The 22140-nt window shown below is 40.0% G+C and overlaps 1 protein-coding gene across 1 annotated transcript in view; it reads right to left on the reverse strand.

Annotated features, from left to right (window-relative positions):
- LOC133560789 (pyruvate carboxylase, mitochondrial-like) overlaps positions 1 to 22140 on the reverse strand; it is a 692938-nt gene that overhangs the window by 611725 nt on the left and 59073 nt on the right. The window contains exons 2-4 of the mRNA XM_061913719.1: positions 12993 to 13129; positions 7085 to 7178; positions 4814 to 4904 (exon numbers count right to left, since the gene is read on the reverse strand). Coding sequence (XP_061769703.1) covers positions 4814 to 4904; positions 7085 to 7178; positions 12993 to 13129 — 322 coding nt within the window. The remainder of the gene's footprint in view (positions 1 to 4813; positions 4905 to 7084; positions 7179 to 12992; positions 13130 to 22140) is intronic.

Raw genomic sequence — 22140 nt, forward strand, 5'->3', positions numbered from 1 at the left:
TCAATCGATCAATTTCTATTTCTAAATTTCGATCTGTCCTCAGCAGTTTGCCTTCATAAATATAGGTATTAATCCAAAATCGTGTTAGAAAGAAATCAATCGATTTCATCGATACTAGAAAAATAAAAACATTGGTTTCAAGAACGGCAGACTTATATGAATTTTAGCACTTTTAAAAAGAAGGACATTAAACGATAAGTCTATCTGCCCGTGTGTGACAGCGTCAAAACGATTAATGGCGGATAGCTGTGGTGATCAAATGCAGACGTCAAACGACAATATTAATTACAATACAAAAAATGTTAGCTAAAACACGATTGCAAAAAGCCACAACAAAGACAAACTACACAACACAATAATATGAACTCAACTTTAAGCCACAAAGACGCAACCGACAAAACTGAAGTGACAGTGGAGCAAGTTAGGCACTGACTTCTGGAACACAACAACAACAACTTGAAGCCAAGGAGAAGTCATTTAATCAGAAATAAATAGATATCCCAAAACCAGCGAAGTTGGCACATTGTGTAATTTGTAAATAAAAACAGAATACAATGATTTACAAATCCTTTTCAACTTATCCTTTTCAGACTGCAAAGACAAGATATTTAATGTTCGGACTGAGAAACTTCATTTTTTTCCTGCAAATAATCATTAACTTTGAATTTAATGGCAGAAAAACATTTCAAAAAAGTTGGCATAGGAGCATTTTTACCACTGTGTCACATGGCCTTTCCTTTTAACAACACTCAGTAAACGTTTGGGAACTGAGGAGACCAATTTTTGAAGCTTTTTAAGCGGAATTATTTCCCACTCTTGCTTGATGTGCAGCATAAGTTGTTCAACAGTAGATGGTGAAATCCCCAAATTCCTTGCAATAGCTCGTTGAGAAATGTTCTTCTTAAACTTCGACAATTTGCTCACGCATTTGTTCACAAAGTGGTGACTCTCGACCCATCCTTGTTTGTGAATGACTGAGCATTTAATGGAAGCTCCTTTTATACCCAATCATGGCACCCAGCTGTTCCCAATTAGCCTGTTCACCTGTGGGACTTTCCAAATAAGTGTTTGATGAGCATTCTTTGACTTTTTCATTCTTTTTACCACTTGTGCCAGCTTTTTTGAAACTTGTTGCAAATTCAAAATGAGCTAATATTTTCAAAAAAAATAAACTTATCCAGTTCGATCGTTAAGTATCTTGTCTTTGCAGTCTATTCAACTGAATATCGGTTGAAAGGGATTTGCAAATCAATGTATTCTGTTTTTATTTACCATTTACATAAAATGCCAACTTCACTGGTTTTGGGTTTTGTTATTGCAAGGAATGGATGAAGGAGGCTAGGGAAATTGGAAAGCGAGGGGCCAACACCAGGGATTAAGGGGCCTGGGACATTCCCATGATACTGTCAGTCATCTGTGACGCCCGGGCAAAGAACAGATTTTGTATGGCCGGGTTCTACTATTAAAATGTTGGTTACAGTACTTTTATTAAAAATAATGGGTTATACTTGTATAGCGCTTTTTTACCTTCAAGTTCCTCAAAGCGCTTTGACACTCATTCCACATTCACCCATTCACACACACATTCACACACTGATGGCGGGAGCTGCATGCAAGGCCCTAACCAGGAGCAAGGGTGAAGTGTCTTGCTCAAAGACACAACGGACGCAATAGCTCGTTGACAAATGTTCTAAAACAGTTTGACAATTTGCTTAAAAATTGGTGTCCCTCGCCCCATCCTTGTTTGTGAATTACTTAACATTTCATTGAAGCTGCTTTTATACCCAATCATGGCACCCACCTGTTCCCAATTAGCCTGCACACCTGTGGGATGTACCATATAAGTGTTTGATGAGCATTCCTCAACTTTATCAGTATTTATTGCCACCTTTCCCAACTTTTTTGTCATATGTTGCTGGCATCAAATTCTAAAGTTAATGATTATTTGCACAAAAAAAAAAGTTTATGAGTTTGAACATCAAATATGTTGTCTTTGTAGCATATCCAACTGAATATGGGTTGAAAATGATTTGCAAATCATTGTATTCCGTTTATATTTACATCTAACACAATTTCCCAACTCATATGGAAACGGGGTTTGTATATTGGTATTTGTATTGCTGCATTTGTGGTCTAATAATTTTCATTGTGATTTATGTATTTTTTATTTCACTAACTGCTTTTACCATCATATTTGTACATATCCTATTTGCTGATGTTGTTCTGTTGTTGTTGTTATTGTTGTGTTTGCTGTTGTCTTTCTGTCTTATCCCCCTCTTGTCCCCTAATTTCCCCCTCTGTCTTTTTTTCTAATTCCATCCCCTCCTGCTCCGGCCTGGCTGCACCAAATAATAATATAAAACATTTAATAAAGTCAAATACAAATAAGGAAACAAGAGAAGTATCCCGGGCTTCACGGTGGAAGAGGGGTTAGTGCGTCTGCCTCACAATACGAAGGTCCTGCAGTCCTGGGTTCAAATCCAGGCTCGGGATCTTTCTGTGTGGAGTTTGCATGTTCTCCCCGTGAATGCGTGGGTTCCCTCCGGGTACTCCGGCTTCCTCCCACTTCCAAAGACATGCACCTGGGGATAGGTTGATTGGCAACCCTAAATTGGCCCTAGTGTGTGAATGTGAGTGTGAATGTTGTCTGTCTATCTGTGTTGGCCCTGCGATGAGGTGGCGACTTGTCCAGGGTGTACCCCGCCTTCCGCCCGATTGTAGCTGAGATAGGCGCCAGCGCCCCCCGCGACCCCGAAAGGGAATAAGCGGTAGAAAATGGATGGATGGATGGAGAAGTATCCCGCACTACTTTTTTGTAAAGTAAATGTGTACAGCCGATATGGGCATCTACATCAACTATATGATTTGCCAGAGTAGCTGGACAGAACAAAAAAGTAAAAAAAATATATATATTTAAAATATTCTGTACACTTTGTTAAAGTACCAATGATTGTCACACACACAGTAGTTGTGGCGAAATTATTCTTTGCATTGGACCCATCACCCTTGATCACCACTTGGGAGGTGAGGGGAGCAGTGGGCAGCAGCAGTGCCGCGCCCGGGAATCATTTTTGGTGATTTAACCCCCAATTCCAACCCTTGATGCTGAGTGCCAAGCAGGGAGTTAATGGGTCCCCTTTTTATAGTCTTTGGTATGACTAAGCCGGGATTTGAACTCACGACCTACCGATCTCAGGTCTGATACAAAGTTGTGTGACACATAAAGCTTTGAAAATTGTACACCGTAGTTATCAGCATTATTATTTAGATTCTTAGTTGTGAATTTATTTAAATACCAACCTGTCTTATGGTGTTGATATATTATTTTACTCGACTGTTCCTTATGGTTTTGTAATGACTATTTTGTTAAGACAAAATGTTAAAAATAAACATACCGTATTTCTTTGAATAGCCGCTGGGCATGTACTATGTGCCTGCCTTGAATTACTGCCGGGTCAAACTCGCTCCCCAAATTTATAAGCGCATGCTTACCTTTATCACCGGGTCAAATTTGTGACGTCACAAGTGACTCTTCCCCTGTCGTCATTTCCAAAATGGCGGAGGAGGTTTTTTTTTCTTTTATTATGTGTAAACCAGGGGTCTTGTTCCATAGCCATACAGATCACACTGATGGTTGTGATATAGAACAACTTTAACACTATTACTAATATGAGCCACACACTGTGAACCCACACCAAACAAGAATAAACATTTCTGGAGAACATCGGCTCTGTAACACATTATAAACGCAACATAACACTTACCCAGAATGCAGTGCATCCATGACTCTTACAGGCTATATTATACACCCCGCTAGCACCAAACACCCCCCCGCTCTCCGTGCGTCGGTTGAGGGCGCGTCTATAATATAGCCAAAAGTCATGGATGCATGGCATTGTGGGTAAGTGTTATGTTGCGTTTATAAAGTGTTACAGAGCCGATGTTCTCCAGAAATGTGTTTGGTGTGGGTTCAAAGAGTGTGGCGCATATTAGTAAGAGTGTTAAAGTTGTTTATATCACGACCTTAAGTGTAAACGGTATGGCTGTTGACCAAGTATGCATTGCAATCTAGTATGAGAAGCAGCGAAATGCATGCGTCCGGCCGGCACGCAGATAGCATGGTGTGAAGGGGGGCGCGATGACATGTTGTAGAGCAGTGGTCCTCAACCACCGGGTCGCGGCCGCTGAAGAATTTTTTATAATTTTTTTATCACACTCAATTTTTTACTGCATGCCATTGGTAAGCGCAGGGGTGAGAAGAGGTTTTACAATCATTAGCGCCTGCTTACTTTTACCGCATGCCTTGAATAAGCGCAGGAGTGAGAAGAGCTTTTAAATTAATTAGCGCCCTGGCGGCTATTCAAGGAAATACGGTAACCCTTTTTCTACAATTTACATCGCAGTATTCGTGTTATTTCGCACAAACAGTGTTTATTTGTTTAAATGTATCCAGTGGCATCACATGTTCACAGTAAAATATCGTGTCCATTTCACACATGTGACATGACTGGAAAAGCTGCTACATTAAGTTAAGTTAAGTTAAAGTAGCAATGATTGTCACACATACACACACACACACGAGGTGTGGCGAAATAAATCTCCGCATTTGACCAATCACCCTTGATCACCCCCTGGGAGGTGAGGGGAGCAGTGGGCTAATATTTGGGGATTTAACCCCCAATTCCAACCTTTGATGCTATGTATCGGTATTGGAAATGAAATGTTGGGCAATATCAGCAGATCGGTAAGAAAGCCAATACTGGACATCCAAACTGTTTTGAGTTTGCGAGTAAAATGAGCAGTGACACTTTACCTTGGCTACTTTGATGATGTCGGGGATATCCAGGTAGGCGGCCACAGGCGGCAAACCTTTCCCAATGAGGTAGGCCTCGTCTGCTTTTTGTCTGCAAAGCATAAAATAATACATTTTGAAAAAGAGTTGTAAATAAAATAAAAGAATAAATTAAAAAATATATTTTTGGGGATAAAAAAGTAGGTAAAATAATAAACAATTACATAAAAAATAGTAATTAATGATAACGTTAGTGGCCCGGCAACACACACAATCATGTGTGTTTCAGGGACTGTGTCCCTTGCAGACTGTGCTATATATGTTGTGGGAACCAGAATTTTGGTAGCAGAAAGAAACAACCCTTTTTTTGTGTGAGTGGGTGTGGATGAGTGTGAATGGGGGAGGGAGTTTTTTCTTTGGGGGGGGGTTGGTGCACTAATTGAAAGTGTATCTTGTATATTTTTTTGTTGATTTAATAAAAAATAAAAAAGTTAAAATAAAAATAGATGTGTTTTATTTCTACATATGACAAGCTAAAAAGTCTGCCATGCAGCTCATTTGTCGAGAAAGAAACAGCATTCTTTCTAAAACTACCATTTTGGTTGAAGCAGTGTGGCAAGAGGTGATGAACACTCAGAACAAAACTATGTTTAAAGAGGTCAAATTTGGATTATTTTTGAATTGAGATCACTTCTTTGTGGTCTACATAACATGTAATGGTGGTTCTTTGATCAAAATGTTGCATTGATTGTTTTACAGACCATGTTCAACTCGCTTTCTGAGTGGTCTTATTTACCGTATTTTTCGGATTGTAAATCGCTCCGGAGTATATGTTGCACCGGCCGAAAATGCATAATAAAGAAGGAAAAAAACATATATACGTCGCACACAACGATGAAATGATCCATTTTAATAACTACGGCAGTGGCATATAGCATATAACAGTTAGCATTCCATGACCCACAATGCACTTCTGCCATGACCCTCCCCCGCCGAATTCTTATTGGTTGACGTGTGTGTGACGCTTGCTGACATTTTCTTCGTCTCTTCCGCGAATGAGATAAATAATATTTGATATTTTACGGTAATGTGTTAATAATTTCACACATAAGTCGCTCCGGAGTACATGTCGCACCCCGCAACTATGAAAAAAACTGACTTATAGTCCGAAAAATACGGTACGCGCCTCCACTTCAACTGCGTCTTCTCTTCTCCTCCCTCCCCAGCCATGTCATACTTTTTAGCTCTTCCACATGGAGTCTACTGACAGATATACATCTAAGTTACAACTATTCATTACTTTGTATTTGAAATGGCAACAGCTGAGGTTGCATATGCATGAACGAGCTAGTCTGCCCCACAACAACAGGATAGAGAAAAAGAAGAACTTGGACTTTAATAGCAGGCACGCGCAAAGCTTTTCAGGTAAAACTTTACCGTATATGGAGTTATCCGCTGACACCAAAGGAAAAAAACGTCACAAATGGGACAAATTCCAAAGGATTTGTTTGGAGGAAATATGGAGGAAGGCAAGATTGTTTTATAAATATTTCTGCAATACAATTTGGGACTTATGCAGATTCCAAATATACGAAAGCAGGTATGAATAGGTAAGAAAACTTGGTACAACATCAGTGGCCTAACAAATATCTAAAAAGTATTTATAGTCTCTTCATGTCATTTTATGCTCCTTCCAGCGCTGTTGTTTTTAGGTTATAGACTTTTTAATCCAATTAGAATTCAGCTAACTTATGTTGCCATGCTGTACCAAATCTGCCTGAGGTCTTCAGAATCAACAATGCGGGCGTCTGTGCACTGTAAGTGAACGGGGACATACAGTTGATAGACAGTTGCGATAGCCAATCAGATCACGCGTTGTTGTCAGTAAGGCCTTCTAGCTGGACTAAGACAGATATATATTGTGGTGTTATGAGCTAAGAAGAACTCCATTACCCAGCATGCCACAGTGGTGAAGAGCATGTGCAGTAGCCCTGTTTAGGTTGTTGAATGTGGTCATGCCGGCAGCTTGATGTTTTTGATGAGCACGCTATGGAGTAAACTTAAAGAACTCAGCCAACACGCCACGATTGCATCTTTTAAAGATAAATCAGAAACTGATGACATAGTGCTGTATTTTACTTCTTTATCTCTTTTTTTCCAACCAAAAATGCTTTGCTCTGATTAGGGGGTACTTGAATTAAAAAAAATGTTCACAGGGGGTACATCACTGAAAAAAGGTTGAGAACCACTGATACAGACCAAACAACATTTACACTAGCAAAACATTCATACCTGTGCATCTGTCCAGTGTCCTGCTCAGAGTACACGGCCACTGTTCGGATCCCGAGCTCAGTGCACGCTCTGAACACGCGGATAGCAATCTCACCTGGACGAGGACAAGAATTGCATTGATTTTAACAAAGAGTCTTTACCTTGTGATGACTTTCTTTAGGCTTCTGGTTGCCCAAGTGTCCTCAGAGATAGGAGTAATAGCACCCCCCCTATGGCAATGACATGTACACAAAGACCTGCAAATGTGTTTTTGTGTCAGCAGATGCTAATTGTATAATTGTTTGGAAGTGAGAATGCAGGAGTTAAAAGATAAACGGTAAAAGTTATTTTTCTTGAAGAAGTTAAATCTGGCCTGATATGATCCAGTCTGTGTGTCAATTCTTCGCACGCACGCTTGTATTTCTTACCTTCTTGAGACCTCCAAAAAATGCCTACCTCTTTAGGACCACCCTTTCTAGATATATATAAGATTTGTAGTTACGAAATTAATAATGTACACATGCTATATAAATATAAAAACGCTTGTAAAATTGAGTGGAAATTTCACAAGAAAAAGGTCAACATTTTACAAGAAAAACTGAACATCTGTGCAATATTATGATAAACGTTGGAATTTTACTCAATAACAGTCACAATTTTACAAGACAAAACTGAACATCTGTGCAATATTATGATAAAAGTTGGAATTTTAATCAACAACAGTCACAATTTTACAAAACAAAACTGAACATCTATGCAATATTAGGATAAAAGTTGGAATTTTACTCAATAACAGTCATAATTTTACAAGAAAAACTGAACATCTGCGCAATATTATGATAAAAGATGGAATTTTACTCAACAGTCACAATTTTACAAGACAAAACTGAACATCTGTGCAATATTAGGATAAAAGTTGGAATTTTACTCGATAACAGTCACAATTTTACGAGACAAAACTGAACATCTGCGCAATATTAGGATAAAAGATGGAATTTTACTCAGTCACAATTTTACAAGACAAAACTGAACATCTGTGCAATATTATGATAAAAGTTGGAATTTTACTCAACAACAGTCACAATTTTACAAAACAAAACATCTGTGCAATATTATGATAAAAGTTGGAATTTTACTCAATAACAGTCACAATTTTACAGGAAAAAAATTAAAGATTTGGCAATTTTTGAAAAGTCGTAATTTTACTCGACAACTCATAAATGTATATGAAAAAATAAAAATGTTGGCAATATTTTAATAGTCAGAATTTTACTTGGCAAAATTATGACAAGTCATATTTTACCAAAAAATATTGGCAAAACTTTGATAAAAATCTGAATTTTATATGACAAGTACATTTTGCATTAAAAAGAAATAATTTTACATAAAAAAAGTTGACACTTTGTGCAAAAAAAGACTGATTTAATTTTTTGGGGGGTAATATAATAGTTTTCAAATTACAGCATGTCATTATATACATATTTATTATTTTTTTTTAATTAATTTTGGCCAAAGGTGATGCATTTCAACTTCTTACACACACTTGTTATTCTATAGGTTGACCAGAGGGGGGGAGCACTTTTAAAACAGACACACAGTCAATTTGAAAAATCCCTCCTTTTTGGTACCACCCTCATTGTGATGGATTTTACCACCAGGGGTCTAAATGAAATCTTTATTTTTTGTAATGTGCTTAAAGCCGATGACAAACGAGTCACAGACCACAGATGGCCCCTGTGCCGGACTTTGGGCAACCCAGCTGTAGAAGCTAACTGTTAATGGCCACTATAGCCTTAGTACCGCAGTGTATTTGTTCATGCTATGGTCACATATGGGACGTGGGTTGTTGTAAAATCCGCTGTTCACCTGGCGGGTTTGTTCGGGGATGAAGAGGGAAGTCCTCTTTAAGCTGCCGTCTTGTTTCATCATATATTGCTGCCTTTGCACCTGTCAATGTTTACTTTTGTATGCACATTAGATCATCAAAAAATCCTAACCAATGTTCACGGACTCTAGTATTTGGCTCTCTATTAGATGCAATGGTTTTCCGTATTGGGACCATGATTTCAGTCCAAAATTGCTCATATTGAAGGTACCTTTCCTTGTTCATGTCTTAAAAAGAGTTGAAATACAAGAAAAACACACACAAACATGCACACACATGCACTGCAGTGTGGTGAATGTGATCTAATGTGGTAAGGATATCATGTCACGCCGATGCAAAGGACCGACGCTGACAAAACCTCTTGTGAGTGTGTGTGTGTGTGTGTGTGTGTGTGTGTGTGTGTGTGTGTGTGTGTGTGTGTGTGTGTGTGTGTGTGTATGGCAGGGACCAAGAGTCATCTAAATCGCAATGACAAATTAAAGCAGTTTAATGGATGGACTGACAAGAATCTATGAACGCATGCAGACACATTTGCATTTGCTGGAGATCAATACATGACTACAATAAAATAAGGGATGTTGAGCTTTACCAACTTAGGCAAAATATATATAAAGCTGACTACCGTATTTTTCGGACTATAAGTCGCAGTTTTTTTACCACAGTGCGACTTACACTCAGGAGCGACTTATGTGTGAAATTATTAACACATTACCGTAAAATCCATCCGTAAATCCATTTTCTTCCGCTTATCCGAGGTCGGGTCACGGGGGCAGCAGCCTAAGCAGGGAAGCCCAGACTTACCTCTCCCCAGCCACTTCGTCCAGCTCTTGCCGGGGGATCCCGAGGCGTTACCAGGCCAGCCGGGAGACATAGTCTTCCCAACGTGTCCTGGGTCTTCCCCGTGGCCTCCGACCGGTTGGACGTGCCCTTAACACCTCCCTAGGGAGGCATTTGGGTGGCATCCTGACCAGATGCCCGAACCGCCTCATCTGGCTCCTCTCGATGTGGAGGAGCAGCGACTTTACTTTGAACTCCTCCCGGATGACAGAGCTTCTCACCCTATCTCTAAGGGAGAGCCCCGTCACCCGGTGGAGGAAACTCATTTCAGCCGCTTGTATCCGTGATGTTGTCCTTTCGGTCATGACCCAAAGCTCATGACCATTGGTGAGGATGGGAACGTAGATCGACCGGTAAATTGAGAGCTTTGCCTTCCGGCTCAGCTCCTTCTTCACCACAACAGAGCGATACAACGTCCGCATTACTGAAGACGCTGCACCGATCACCCTGTCGATCTCATGATCCACTCTTCCCTCACTCGTGAACAAGACTCCGAGGTACTTAAACTCCTCCACTTGGGGCAGGGTATCCTCCCCAACCCGGAGATGGCACTCCACCCTTTTCCGGGGGAGAACCATGGACTCGGACTTGGAGGTGCTGATTCTCATTCCGGTCGCTTCACACTCGGCTGCGAACCGATCCAGTGAGAGCTGAAGATCCCCGCCAGATTAAGCCATCAGGACCACATCCTCTGCAAAAAGCAGAGACCTAGACAAGACAGCCCCACAGCATCCAGAGCCTTAAGGAATCCGGGCGTATCTCATTCACCCCGAGGCCTTGCCACTGAGGAGCTTTTTAACTACCTCAGCAACCTCAGCCCCAGAAATAGGAGCGCCCACCACAGATTCCCCAGGCACTGCTTCCTCATAGGAAGACGTGTTGGTGGGATTGAGCAGGTCTTCGAAGTATTCCTTCCACCGATCCACAACATCCGCAGTCGAGGTCAGCAGAACACCATCCGCACCATACACGGTGTTGACAGTGTACTGCTTCCCCTTCCTGAGGCAGCGGATGAAGGTCCAGTATCGCTTCGAAGCCGTATTCCAAGGCTTCAGTCTGCAGACTCGACAATAGAGGTGCGGAACAGGGTCCACTCGGACTCAAATGTCCAGCATCTCCCTCATGACATGCTCAAAGTTTTTCCGGAGGTGGGAATTGAAACGCGCTCTGCCAGACGTTCCCAACAAACCTTCACAATGCGTTTGGGCCTGCCAGGTCTGTCTGACATCCTCCCCCACCATCGCAGCCAACTCACCACCACGTGGTGATCGGTTGAAAGCTCCGCCCCTCTCTACACCAGAATGTCCAAAACATGAGGCCGCAAATCCGATGACACAACTACAAAGTCCTGGTGCCAAGTGCACATATGGACACCCTTATGTTTGAACATGGTGTCTGTTATGGACAATCTGTGACGACCACAAAAGTCCAATAACAAAAACACCACTCGGGTTCAGATCCGGGAGGCCATTCTTCCCAATCACGCCTCTCCAAGTTCCACTGTCGCTGCCAACATGAGCGTTGAAGTCCCCCAGTAGGACAAGGGAATCACCCAGTGGAACACTTTCCAGTACTCCCTCGAGTGTACCCCAAAAGGGTGGGTACTCTGAACTGTTGTTTGGTGCGTAAGCACTAACAACAGTCAGGACCCGTCCCCCCACCCGAAGGCGGAGGGGGGCTACCCTTTTGTCCACCGGGTTGAACTCCAACCTCCAGGCTTTGAGCCAGGGTGCAACAACAATTTCCACCCCAGCCTATCGCATCTCACTGCCAGCAATGCCAAAGTGGAAGAGAGTCCGGCCCCTCTCGAGAGAAGTGGTTCCAGACTATATAAAGCCAGAACTTCTCTACCTCGCGCACTAGCTCAGGCTCCTTCCCCCCCAGTGAGGTGACAGTCCACGTCCCAAGAACTAGCTTATGCAGCTGAAGATCGGACGGCCAAGAGCCCTGCATTCGGCTTCCGCCAAGCTTACAATACACCCGACCTCTATGGCCCCTGCTATGGGTGGTGAGTCCATTGGAGGGGGGACCCATGTTGCCTCTTCGGGCAACATGGGAACAGGCCCGGCCACCAGGCGCTCGCCATTGTGCCCCACCTCCGGGCCTGGCTCCAAAAGGGGGCCCCAGTGACCCGCATCCAGGCGAGGGAAATCTGAGTCCTTTTTCTTGTGTTATTCATATTGGTCTTTGAGCTGCTCTTTGTCTGATCCCTCACCTAGGACCAGTTTGCCTTGGGAGACCCTACCAGAGGGCATAGAAGCCCCCGGACAACATAGCTCCCAAGATCATTGGGACACGCAAACTCCTCTACCACGTTAAGGTGGCAGCTCAGTAAAATATCAAATAATATTATTTAGCTCATTCACGTAAGAGACTAGACGTATATAATTTCATGGCATTTAGCGATTAGGAGTTAGAGATTGTTTGGTAAACGTATAGCATGTTCTATATGTTATAGTTATTTGAATGACTCTTACTATAATATGTTACGTTAACATAACAGGCACCTTCTCAGTTGGTTATTTATGCATCATATAACGTACACTTATTCAGCCTGTTGTTCACTATTCTTTATTTTTTTTTAAATTGCCTTTCAAATGTCTTTTCTGGGTGTGTGATTTTATCAAATAAATTTCCCCAAAAAATGTGACTTTTACTCCAGTGCGACTTATATATGTTTTTTTTTTTCTTTCTTTATTAAGCATTTTCGGAAGGTGTGACTTATACTCCGAAAAATACGGTATTTTTAAATGGCTAATGTGTTTTGGGAGGATAATAATATAAAACATGAGAACCAATAATTAAAATGCAAAGAGCCCTCTTCTTATTTAACAGCATAACCGATTGCCAGTAATATCCCAAAGTCATTCAGCACATTTTATGCCCTACCGTAGAAGTGTAAAACACTAATACGCGTTAAAACTTAACAAGGCTTTCGGCAATAACAGTAATAGACTGCACTTTTGTCTTTAAAGGCGTTCTATGAAGGTAAAAAGAAGGGAAAAAAAGTGTCGCCGCCCATACAGAATGTGTGCTTAAAAATCAACAAAGACCAAAACAAATTGGTAAATATGATTTTGGATGGCATTGCAGTCATTTTCTATCTTTTATTATAAATACATATGAAAGCCTCATCAATTAAAAGGATTCCAACGGAATTACAGACAGTATGAGCTTGCAAAGACATGGCAGGAAGACAAGTCTTACCTCTGTTCGCCACCATCACTTTCTTGATTGGTCGATACTCCGTCTGCGTTGTCAAACAGGCAGTGCGGGACAGAAGGCAAGCCCGCCTCACCGTCAGCAGGCTGAGGCCGCCTCGAGCCGCGGCGTACTTTAACATCCTGTGTGATGACAAACATTGACGGTTTTAGGGCATACACAGTATGTTAAATGTACAATACAGAAACACAGGCTCCATTCGAAACAACCCACAGTAAAATGTCAATGATCTATGATTCTAGATGAACAGCAATCATAGAGGATCACAGTGAGGCTAATTATGTGCTTCAAGTTGATTGAGTTACGAGTAAAATGTCCAGAAACATAAAAACAATTTAAGTGCTGCAATTGCCGGTTATCTATATAATCAACTGAAACTCACATTCTAAATCGAATGACAATATATTTTTTAATTGGCATGTATTGATTCCACAACGTCATTTATTGTAGGTGTAGTTTGCAAACAACGGTGTATTGCACCATAATGAGAGCTGTTTCTTATATGTTGACACACTACCACTAAAGCAAATAATTAATTGTGCTGGTAAATTACAAAACCCAAAACCAGTGAGGTTGGCACGTTGTGAAAATCGTAAATAAAAACAGAATACAATGATTTGCTATTCCTTTTCAACTTATATTCCATTGAATAGACTGCAAAGACAATATACTTAATGTTTTAACTGGTACATTCTGTTATTTTTTGCAAATATTAGCTCATTTGGAATTTGATGCCTGCAACATGTTTTAAAAAAGCTGGCACAAGAGGCAAAAAAGACTGAGAAAGTTGAGGAATGTTCATCAAACACTTATTTGGAACGTCCCACAGGTGAACAATCTAATTGGGAACAGGTGGGTGCCATGATTGGGTATAAAAACAGCTTCCCAAAAAGTGCTCAGTCTTTCACAAGAAAGGATGGTGCGAGGTACACCCCTTTGTCCACAAATGCGTGAGCAAATTGTCAAACAGTTTAAGAACAACGTTTCTCAAAGAGCTATTGAAAGGAATTTAGGGATTTCACCATCTAGGGTCCGTAATATCATCAAAAGGTTCAGAGAATCTGGAGAAATCACTGAACGTAACATTTAATGCCCGTGACCAGACTTCAGAAAACCACTGTCAGTAACTACAGTTAACTGCAAGTTAAAACTCTACTATGCAAAGCCAAAGCCATTCATCAACAACACCCAGAAACGCCGCCGGCTTCGCTAGGCCCGAGCTTATCTAAGATGTATTGATGCAAAGCTGAAAAGTATTCTGTGGGCTGACGAGTCCACTTTTCAAATAGTTTTTGGAAACTGTGGATGTCGTGTCCTCTGGATCAAAGAGGAAAAGAACCATCCGGATTGTTATAGGCGCAATGTTCAAAAGCCAGCATCTGTGATGGTATGGGGGTGTATTAGTGCCCAAGGCATGGGTAACTTACACATCTGTGAAGGCACCATTAATGCTGAAAATTACATACAGGTTTTAGAGCAACATATCATGCCATCCAAACAAATTATTTTTCATGGACACCCCTGCTTATTTCAGCAAGACAATGCCAAGCCACATTCTGCACGTGTTACAACAGCGTGGCTTCGTAGTAGAGGAGTGTGGGTACTAGATTGGCCTGCCCGTAGGCCAGACATGTCTCCCATTGAAAATGTGTGGTGCATTATGAAGCGTAAAATACCACAACGGAGACCCCAGACTGTTGAAGAGCTTAAGCTGTACATCAAGTAAGAATGGGAAATGAATCCACCTGAAAAGCTTCAAAAATTGGTCTACTCAATTCCAAAACGTTTATTGAGTGTTCTTAAAAGGAAAGGCCATGTAAAACATTGGTAAAATTGCCCCTGTGCCAACTTTTTTGCAATGTGTTGCTGCCATTAAATATTTTAAGTTAAAGGGGAACATTATCACAATTTTCAAAAGGGTTAAAAACAATAAAATTCAATTCCCAGTGGCTTGTTGTATTTTTTGAAGTTTTTTTCCAAATTTTACCGGTCCCGGAATATCCCTAAATAAAGTTTTAAAGGGGAACATTATCACAATTTCAAAAGGGTTAAAAACAATAAAAATCAGTTCCCAGTGGCTTGTTTTATTTTTCGAAGTTTTTTTATTTTTTATTTTACACCTCCCGGAATATCCGTAAAAAAAGCTTAAAAGTTATTGATTTTCCCTATTTGCGACGCGACTGTCCATTTCCCTGTGACGTCATACAGGGCTGCCAATACAAACAACATGGCGGTTACCACAGCAAGATATAGCGACATTAGTTCGGATTCAGACTTGGATTTCAGCGGCTTAAGCGATTCAACAGATTACGCATGTATTGAAACAAATGGTCGGAGTATGGAGGCAGATAGCGAAAACGAAATTTAAGAAGAAATTGAAGCTATTGAGCGAATAGCTATTGACGCTATTCAGCCATAGCATGGGTGTACCTAATGAAGTCGCCCATAGCATGGCTGCCTTATTGGCATCGTCAGTAAAATGTGCGGACCAAACGATCAGGACTTTCGCATCTTGTGACACTGGAGCAACTTAAATCCATCGATTGGTAAGTGTTGGTTTCGCATTAAATGTGGGTATCTAGTTTCAAATGTACATACAGTTAGCGTAAATAGCATGTTAGCCTCGATTAGCGTAGCATGTTAGCATCGATTAGCTGGCAGTCATGCCGTGACCAAATATATCTGATTAGCACATAAGTCAACAACGTCAACAAAACCCACCTTTGTGATTTTGTTGACTTAGTCGTTGCAAATGCATCTGCAGGTTATCCAAACATCTCTGTGCCATGTCTGTCTTAGCATCGCCGGTAAAATGTGCAGACACTCTGGCAAATTCAATGGGGTTCTGACGGCAGATTTCTTGTCAGTGGTGCAGCTTGAATCCCTCCCTGTTAGTGTTGTTACACCCTCCGACAACACACCGACGAAGCATGATGTCCCCAAGGTTCCAAAAAATAGTGGAAAAAACGGAATATAACAGAGCTGAGACCCAATGTTTACAATGTGTTGAAAATGAAAATGGCGGGTGTATTACCTCGGTGATGTCACGGTCTGACGTCATCGCAAAAATACCGATAAACAGGAAGGCGTTTAATTTGCCAAAATTCACCCATTTAGAGTTCGGAAATCGGTTAAAAAAATACATGGTCTTTTTTCTGCAACATCAAGGTATATATTGACGCTTGCATAGGTTTGGTGATAATGTTCCCCTTTAAAGTGCCTTATTTTCGCTATCTTCGAAACCACTATCCATTTCCCTGTGACGTCATACAGGGCTGCCAATACAAACAACATGGCGGTTACCACAGCAAAATATAGCGACATTAGCTCGGATTCAGACTCGGATTTCAGCGGCTTAAGCGATTCAACAGATTACGCATGTATTGAAACAGACGGTCGGAGTATGGAGGCAGATAGCGAAAACGAAATTGAAGAAGAAATTGAAGCTATTGAGCGAATGGCTATTGACGCTATTCGGCCATAGCGTGGGTGTACCTAATGAAGTGGCCCATAGCATAGCTGCCTTATTAGCATCGCCGGTAAAATGTGCGGACCAAAAGATCAGGACTTTCGCATCTTGTGACACTGGAGCAACGTAAATCCGTCGATTGGTAAGTGTTTGGTTCGCATTAAATGTGGGTATCTAGTTTCAAATGTACATACAGCAAGCGTAATAGCATGTTAGCATCGATTAGCGTAGCATGTTAGCATCGATTAGCTGGCAGTCATGCCGGGACCAAATATGTCTGATTAGCACATAAGTCAACAACATCAACAAAACTCACCTTTGTGATTTTGTTGACTTAGTCGTTGCAAATGCATCTGCAGGTCATCCATACATCTCTGTGCCATGTCTGTCTTAGCATTGCCGGTCAAATGTGAAGACACTTTGGTACATTCAATGGGGGTCTGGCGGCAGATTTCTTGCCAGTGGTGCAACTTGAATCCCTCCCTGTTAGTGTTGTTACACCCTCCGACAACACACCGACGAGGCATGATGTCTCCAAGGTTCCAAAAAATAGTCGAAAAAACGGAAAATAACAGAGCTGAGACCCGGTGTTTGTAATGTGAAAATGAATATGGCGGGTGGGTTACCTCGGTGACGTCACGTTCTGACGTCATCGCTAAAAGACCGATAAACAGAAAGGCGTTTAATTTGTCAAAATTCACCCATTTAGAGTTTGGAAATCGGTTAAAAAAATACATGGTCTTTTTTCTGCAACATCAAGGTATATATTGACGCTTGCAAAGGTTTGGTGATAATGTTCCCCTTTAATGATTCTTTGCAAAAAAAAAAAAAAAAGACGTTTCTCAGTCCAAACATTAAATGTTTTGTCTTTGCAGTCTATTCAATGGAATATAAGTTGAAAAGGATTTGCAAATCATTGTATTCTGTTTTTACTTACGATTCACAAAACGTGCCAATTTCACTGGTTTTGGATTTTGTAATTTACCAGCACAATTAATTATTTGCTTTAGTTGTAGTGTGTCAAGATATAAGAAACGGCTCTCACTATGGTGCATTACACTGTTTTTTGCAAACCACACCTACAATAATTGACGTTGTGGAATCAATACCTGCCAAATAAAAAACATATTGTCATTCGATCTAGAATGTGAGTTTCAGTTGATTATATAGATAACTGGCTATTGCAGCACTTTAATAGACGTTTTTATGTTTCTGGACATTTTACTCGTAACTCAATCAACTTGAAGCACATAATTAGCCTCACTGGTTTTGGGTTTTGTATCAAAATACCACTACTAGTGAAATAGCATCCATCTGAAAGTAATCAGCAACAGTCTAAGAGGAAGAGAAAGGTGTGTGATATCAAAAGTCTGATTTACCTTTCCCTGAAAATAGGAATGTAACGATGTGAGAAGTTCATCAGTTATTGTGACCAAAAAATATCAGTTATTATTATTGCAGAATTGACGTGTTCAAAAAGTACATATAAACACACTGAAATCTTTAAAAAAAATGTATATAACTAAAATAAATACTGTTAGAAATCCCACTATTTTACACATGTTGTGTTTCTTATGCTTTGCTGGCGGTCTTTGAACGCACCTTAAAACAAATCTGTGTCATATTCCCCTGAGTAAACTGTATATCGACTCCTCTGTTCTAAGAGTACATCTTGTAGATTCAATGTGCACAATTGCAAAGCTTAGTTTTAGTCAGACAGAAATGTGTTTATACAAGTTTAGGTTGGGATATTTTGTTTTTTAATTGGGATAAAAGTTAAACTTGCTTGTATTCATGTTAACATTGAAGCTAGCGCTCGTACGTCCGTGAGTTAATCCAAATCATTGCTTTACGATCATTTTATTTTGAAACGGTAATACTAATTGTTGAGTTTTACCACGATTGTCAATAATTCTGTTTATCGTAACCTGGAAAGTAACAATATTGAAGCAAAAAAGTGTCTTTTCCGACACTAACATCACTTTAAACAATTGAAAGAATGTAGGCATGGGGCCTTCCATTCATTAATTTTCTACCGCTTGTCCTTCTCGGGGTACGGGGAAACTTGAGCGTATCCCAGCTGCACTAGGGCGGAAGGCAGGGTAGACCCTGGAAAACCAAGATCAATGAATTAATTGAACGATAAATTAAAATGAACTCATAATCATTTTGTTGGCATCGATACTGCCATGTATATGTGTGATTGTTTATTCCGTCTCTCACTTCCATACAGTGTGAAAGAAATAGAATAGATTAGAAAGTACTTTATTGATCCCTGGGGGAAATTCCACAGTCCGCTCACAATAGAAAATAATATTAATAAATAATATAATATATAAATTATATACATATAATATATGAATAATATAAATGTATTATAAATATATTCTACATTTAAGTGCAATTGAATTTGAACAAATTGAACTGAGTTCAATCTCTTATTGAGAATCCCCTATCTGTCTCTTCGGGTGGAGGCAAGGACGTCAGCTCTCTCTCGCACGCACGCACGCACGCACGATGCAGCCCCGAGAAGCACGGTAAGGCGACAAAAATTAGGAGACAAAAAGCTAATTACAAAGCTAAATGTACACTGTGGGAATATTTCGGCTTCAAACTGAAAGAGAAAAGTTACATTGAGCCAGTATGCCCAATTTGTTGGAAAAAGTTTGGCAACAAAAAAGGACAACAAACAACACAGTTTTTCCACCTGGGGGAAAACTACACTGCAGGATATTTAATATTTAATGAAGTGAACATAAAGACTACAATTTTTTACTTTGTTTACTTTTCATGATAACTTTAAGTTAATGACCTTCCAGTTACAATGGGAGAAAAACACCAATAAGAAATAAACGTTTATTGCATTTAAAAAAGGTTTTTTTGCATCACTATTATTATTATTCCATCCATCCATTTTCTATCGCTTATTCCTTTTTGGGGTCGCTGGTGCCTATCTCAGCTACAATCGGGTAGACCTTTACACCATGGACAAGTCGCCACCTCATCGCAGGGCCAACACAGATAGACAGACAACAATCACACACTACACTGCAAAACCTGAAGTCTAAGTAAGATGAAATCTCTCAAATAAGGCTGATAAGATAATTCTTCTCACTAAGCAGATTTTATGTTAGTGTTTTACTTGTTTTAAGGGTTTTGCTCCTTAATTATCTCAGTAAGATATTACAGCTTGTTGCTGAGATTTTATGACTTATATTGAGTAAAACATGCTTGAAACTATTTTTGTCCAAATGTCCAAAACACACCCAGCAATGGTGCACAGGAAGGCGGGGGAAGAAGAGGGAAAAAGGCGGCCAAAATGGTCAAAAGTCCCAATTTTGTCCAAAATACCTCCCCGGGTTCTAGTCCTACGAGTCGCACCGCCGGCCGCACAAGTCCCAGGATGCAAAAAATGTCCAAAACGCACCCAGCAAATTCCCATGGGAAGTGGGGGAGAAAAGTGAGAAAAGTGGGCAAAAGTCCTCAAAAATGTTCAAAATACCTACCCAGGTTCTGGTCCCACAAGACCCGCTGCCGCTGGCCGCGCAAGTCCCGGGATAACCAAAATGTCCATAACACACCCAGCCGAGTCCCACGGGGAGGGGGGATAAAATTTTGAAAAGTCGGCAAAAGCCCCAAAAATTTTCTAAATACCTACCCACTGATATTTGAACATTTTACTGACTTTTCCCACTTTTCTCCCAGCCTTCCTGTGGGACTTTGCTGGGCGCGTTTTGGACATTTTGGGCCTCCCAGGCAACGGCGGGACTATTCTGACTCGAACCTGGGTAGGTATTTAGAACATTTTTGGGACTTTTGCCGACTTTTCCAACTTTTATCCCCCCCACCCCGTGGGACTTGGCTGGGTGTGTTATGAACATTTTGGGCACCCAAAATGTTAGTGTTTTATTTGTTTTAATCGTTTTGGTCCTAAATGATCTCAATAAGATATTACAGCTTGTTGCTGAGATTTAATGACCTATATTGAGTAAAACATGCTTAAAAACTAGAATATCAACTGTTGCAAAGCTGTGTCATCAACACTCACATGTATAAAACTACTTTTTTAAAGTAATAATTTCTCATTTCAAGCATGAAAAAAAAATCATGACTTTGACACAATTGTGTCTCATAATTAAAACAGATGACAGCAAAATGGACTTTGCAGTTTTATTTTCATCGAAACAATAGAAAATACCTACTCATATAGTAGTACAGTTGTTATTAGTGAGAATACACTTATTTTAAGTTATTTTTGGGTTCATTAAGGTTAGCTAATTTTACTTGTTTTGTAAAGTCTTGACAAGCCAAATTTTCTTGTTCTATTGGCAGATAATTTTGCTTGGTTCAAATAAAATACCCCTAATTTTTTGAATTTTTTTTTCTTGTTTTTAAACACTGACTTTTTGTAGTGTAGGGCCAATTTAGCGTTGCCAATCAACCTATCATTATAATTGATAAATTACTGCTTAATATGGTCTCATATTATTGACATTTATTTGTTTATTACGTTTATTAGCAATCATATTTGGTACGGTATATCGCCTTGCAACATGTATTATCGGCCCAGGCCTAACAGAATGACTAACCCACTCTGTGGTGTTTTATAGCCATAGTTAATCTCCAAAAAATACCACATACTATAAAACACAAACATACATTGTGCCAATGGACTGTAGATGCTTCTGTCACAGTAGATAACATTTCTTAAAAGCTTCATTGGTGATGGTACAGGAGTATAAAATAAATGACTCGACAGATGACATGACAACGATGGTCCGTTGCTGCCCCCCTGGGGTACAAAGCAGCATACCATCCACTAGTGCTAAGAGCTGGACAAAACTGTGTTTCCTTTGCGAGACATTACAGACCTTTCAGTGTGTTCCGACTGATTAACTGGTTAAGAGGTGTGTAATATAACTACAAAGCTTTAGCAGAGATGGTTAATCAACAAAGAATTGATTCCAAAAACAAATGGCCAGTAGGCCACATAAGAGCATGGACACAACAAAAGAAGACACACTACACTGCAAAAACTGAAATCTAAGTAAGATTAAATATCTCAAATAAGGGTGATATTTGCCTATTTTTTTTGTCTGAAGAAATAATTATTCTCGCTAAGCAGATTTTATGTTCGAGTGTTTTACTTGTTTTAAGGGTTTTGGTCCTAAATGATCTCAGTAAGATATTACAGCTTCTTACTGAGATTTGATGACCTATATTGAGTAAAACATGCTTGAAACTAGAATATCAACTGTTGCAAAGCTGTGTCATTAACACTCACAAGTATAAAATTACTTTTTTTACCTAAATCAGGCATGAAAAAAAAATTGTGATGTATCATTATGTCAAAATAATGGAACTAGCATTTACTTAATTTAAGAATATTTTTCAACATATTGAGCACAAAGGTCAATTTTCTTTTTCTACCGAGAAAACTGCACTTGTTGTTAGTGAGAATATACTTATTTTAAGCTATTTCGGGGTTCATTGAGGTTAGCTCATTTTACTTGTGTTGGAAAGTCTCGACAAGCCATATGTTCTTGTTCTATTGGCAGATAAGTTTGCTTAGTTCAAATAAGATACCCCTAATTTTTGTAATTTTTTGTCTTGTTTTTAGACACTGAGTTTGTGCAGCATGATGAGTTAGAGATATTAAACAGT

The sequence above is a fragment of the Nerophis ophidion genome, linkage group LG10 (genome assembly GCF_033978795.1).
Source record: "Nerophis ophidion isolate RoL-2023_Sa linkage group LG10, RoL_Noph_v1.0, whole genome shotgun sequence".
Lineage (NCBI taxonomy): Eukaryota > Metazoa > Chordata > Actinopteri > Syngnathiformes > Syngnathidae > Nerophis > Nerophis ophidion.